The sequence below is a fragment of the Limulus polyphemus genome, unplaced genomic scaffold (assembly GCF_000517525.1).
Source record: "Limulus polyphemus unplaced genomic scaffold, Limulus_polyphemus-2.1.2 Scaffold1157, whole genome shotgun sequence".
Lineage (NCBI taxonomy): Eukaryota > Metazoa > Arthropoda > Merostomata > Xiphosura > Limulidae > Limulus > Limulus polyphemus.
This window is the reverse complement of record NW_013666767.1, coordinates 223,807-226,792: the sequence shown is the minus strand read 5'-3', so window position 1 is coordinate 226,792 and position 2,986 is coordinate 223,807. Positions and strand designations below refer to the sequence as shown.

General features: G+C 33.6%; 1 protein-coding gene across 1 annotated transcript in view; it reads right to left on the bottom strand.

Moving 5' to 3' along the window:
- Positions 1-90: 90 nt before the first annotated feature.
- Positions 91-2,986, bottom strand: part of LOC106462399 (transmembrane protein 198-like) — a 24,128-nt gene continuing 21,232 nt past the window's right edge. Inside the window, exons 5-6 of the mRNA XM_013922324.2 lie at positions 2,685-2,818; positions 91-369 (exon numbers count right to left, since the gene is read on the bottom strand). Coding sequence (XP_013777778.1) covers positions 235-369; positions 2,685-2,818 — 269 coding nt within the window. The 3' untranslated portion in view covers positions 91-234. The remainder of the gene's footprint in view (positions 370-2,684; positions 2,819-2,986) is intronic.

Sequence of the window (2,986 nt, the reverse complement as noted above, 5' to 3'; positions counted from 1 at the left end):
GGCTGGTGGGTTGTAGGAGTCAGTTAGATGAGTCAACTTGGAAGCAGGAGAAATATTTATCAGGCAACTTGAATCAAGTGGTGACTGGTGCTGGCTGGTGGGTTGAGGATCATTAGATGAGTCAACTTGGAAGCAGGAGAAATATTTATCAGGCAACTTGAATCATGGTGGTACTGGTGCTGGCTGGTGGGTTGAGGACCATTAGATGAGTCAACTTGAGAGAAGAAATATTTATCAGGCAACTTGACTCAAGGTGGTGGTGGTGCTGGCTGATGGGTTCAAGACTGTTAGACGAGTCAAGTCTGAGTGGATTGTGGTCAGACTATCGTCAGGTGGGCAAACTTTAGTCTGGAGACTTTGAATGTAGCTCTGTAATTAAATAATGCACTCTCACCCTTGGTCACCAAGACAAAAGAAAGAAAATCAACAACGATGGTCATGCAAGTTGTTAGTCTTAAGTTAGCATCAGAAGTTAAATTATACCAGATATTTTAAGCTTTAGAACGGAACAGTAACAGGAATTGAATATCCTGTGGAAGTTTTGATAGAGAATAAAGAAGAACAATTACAAAATTAATGAAAAGATTAGAAGACATAACTACGACAAAGAAATGGAATTATTTTTAAGGAAGGAGAAATTATTCACATGCAGAATTAACCTGTTTTGATAACAATTTGTATTCTAAAACCATAGGAGCAAAACTCTACATAATTAATCAAACTTTCCAGTTTGTTTATTTTCCTAGTTTTTATCTGTTATTTATTATGGTTATCTAAAAAAAAGGGTGAATAGAATATTTTCAAAGCAGTATGGGAAAAAAAGAAATGTAATGTAGAGGGATAGAAAAGCAGGATTGGAACACCAAATCAGGCAGAATTGTACATTGACCCAACATCAGATGGAACAGCATGCAAAGGTCGATACTGTATTTGGGGATCACAAGGGTAAAGGTGCAAAAAAAGAACCTATCAATTAACACCCAGTTCTAAGTCTAGCATATCTGAAAGTGGTAGTTAAATATGCAGAGAATTTAGGTTTTTAATTCAATCACAAAAACAACAGAGTCTGGAAGACAGAATGGGTGCAAAAAAAGAACCTATCAATTAACACCCAGTTCTAATTCTAGCATATCTAAAAATGGTAGTTAAATATGCAGAGATTTTAGGTTTTTAATTCAATCACAAAAACAACAGAGTCTGGAAGACAGAATGGGTGCAAAAAAGAACCTATCAGTTAAAACCCAGTTCTAAGTCTAGCATATCTAAAATGGTAGTTAAATATGCAGAGATTTTAGGTTTTTAATTCAATCACAAAAATAACATAGTATGGAAGATAGTACGGGTGCAAGAAAGAACCTATCAGTTAACACCCAGTTCTAACTTTAGCAAACCTGAAAGAAAGTGGTTGTTAAATATGCAGAGAATTAACAACAACAACAATATAGTCTCGAAGACTATTTTTCTTTAGTTCCACACATGACAGCTCAAGTCAGATTCACTATCAGACAGTTTCATCTTATCAGTATGTCTGTATTACCTGCCATTGTTGGGTGTTCTAATACTTGAAATGACCAATCATCATAATTCTTTGCAGGTCTCCGTTACATTTCAAACACATCTCTCAAGTTAGAAAAGTTATCAAACAAAACACTGTACTAAACCTTTTATGATTTTGTTTTAAGGCTGGGAAAATTGATAAAGATTTTTTTCGATGTTTTGCATAAAATTTTCAAATTTACTGCAAGAAAAGTAATCAGTATTGGGCAAACAATAAATGAAAATAATTTAAAGAAATATGAAAGATCTCTTTGTTGTAAACCATTTAATATGTTTACAAATTTACAGAAACAATTTTAATCATGGCATGAGATTAACAAACATTTGTTGCTTAAATCAGAAAAATGTTTTTTAAAAAACACTTGTTATTGTAAAGTGCTTTTCTTTGTTACTGTAACGCATTAGTTTATCTTTCCAGATGCCAGAAATTGTGATTCTGGTTTTTGGAGCACGCATGCAAATGTTGAATTCATTGCCCAACTACACATTGAATGTATTAACATAACTGTCCGACGTTTTGAATTTTCATTTATTCTAATTATCATACACTAGATCTTCAAAGTGACAAATGAAAACCTTAAGGCAATGAATTAAGGAACATCACGTAATATTAACATGAATTATTCTACGAGATTCAATGTTTTTTTGTGGTAATTTCATCCGTATTTTTTTTTTTAAATTTCCTTGACCAGAAATCGAACCCTAGACTTCTTAACATGCCAGGTGAGTACTAATTACTCAACCAACTAATTTAAATGGTTAACCCACACCCACTAGCATTTTCTAGTAAGACACTTTTTAAGAATTCAAGCAATCACATTCTTCTTTTCTCTAATGAAGGCCCATCCTTATGCCTTATTTCTCTCCGTACATGTAATGACCACTACTCGGTCACCACTTTTTCTTGTGTGTGTTAACTTTTTCCGAGTACGAAATTTTAAAAAATTCAAACTACCACATTAACACGTTTTTTATACGAGTTAATATTAACACAAAAACTGAATATTCACCTTCAATACATGTTTTAGATAATCTTTAACAATTGTTTTTAACCGATAATTTTCTCTGCTTAAGAAACTTTTTTTTAACCAACAGTACATTAGGTGCAAAAGAAGTTTTTCCCTAACCTGAGATATTACATCCCCGTGTGCTGTTCTCACTTGGTAGAGATAACGATACTTCCTCTGTCTCTGTTCAGCTCGAGTTTCTTCTCGTCTGATTCGCTGAAGATTAACTTGGCGTGCCTTCCTACTTGGTCGCACTACAGAAACACAATTGTGGCTGTTTAGATTTTCTGTTCTTTTCAGAGTTTAAGCTTATAAAATTAAAACCATACCAATATCAATCATCACAATAAGTTTAAGACTAATTTCCAACTTCAATCATCACAACAAGTTGTAAGACTAATTTCCAACTTCAATCATCACAA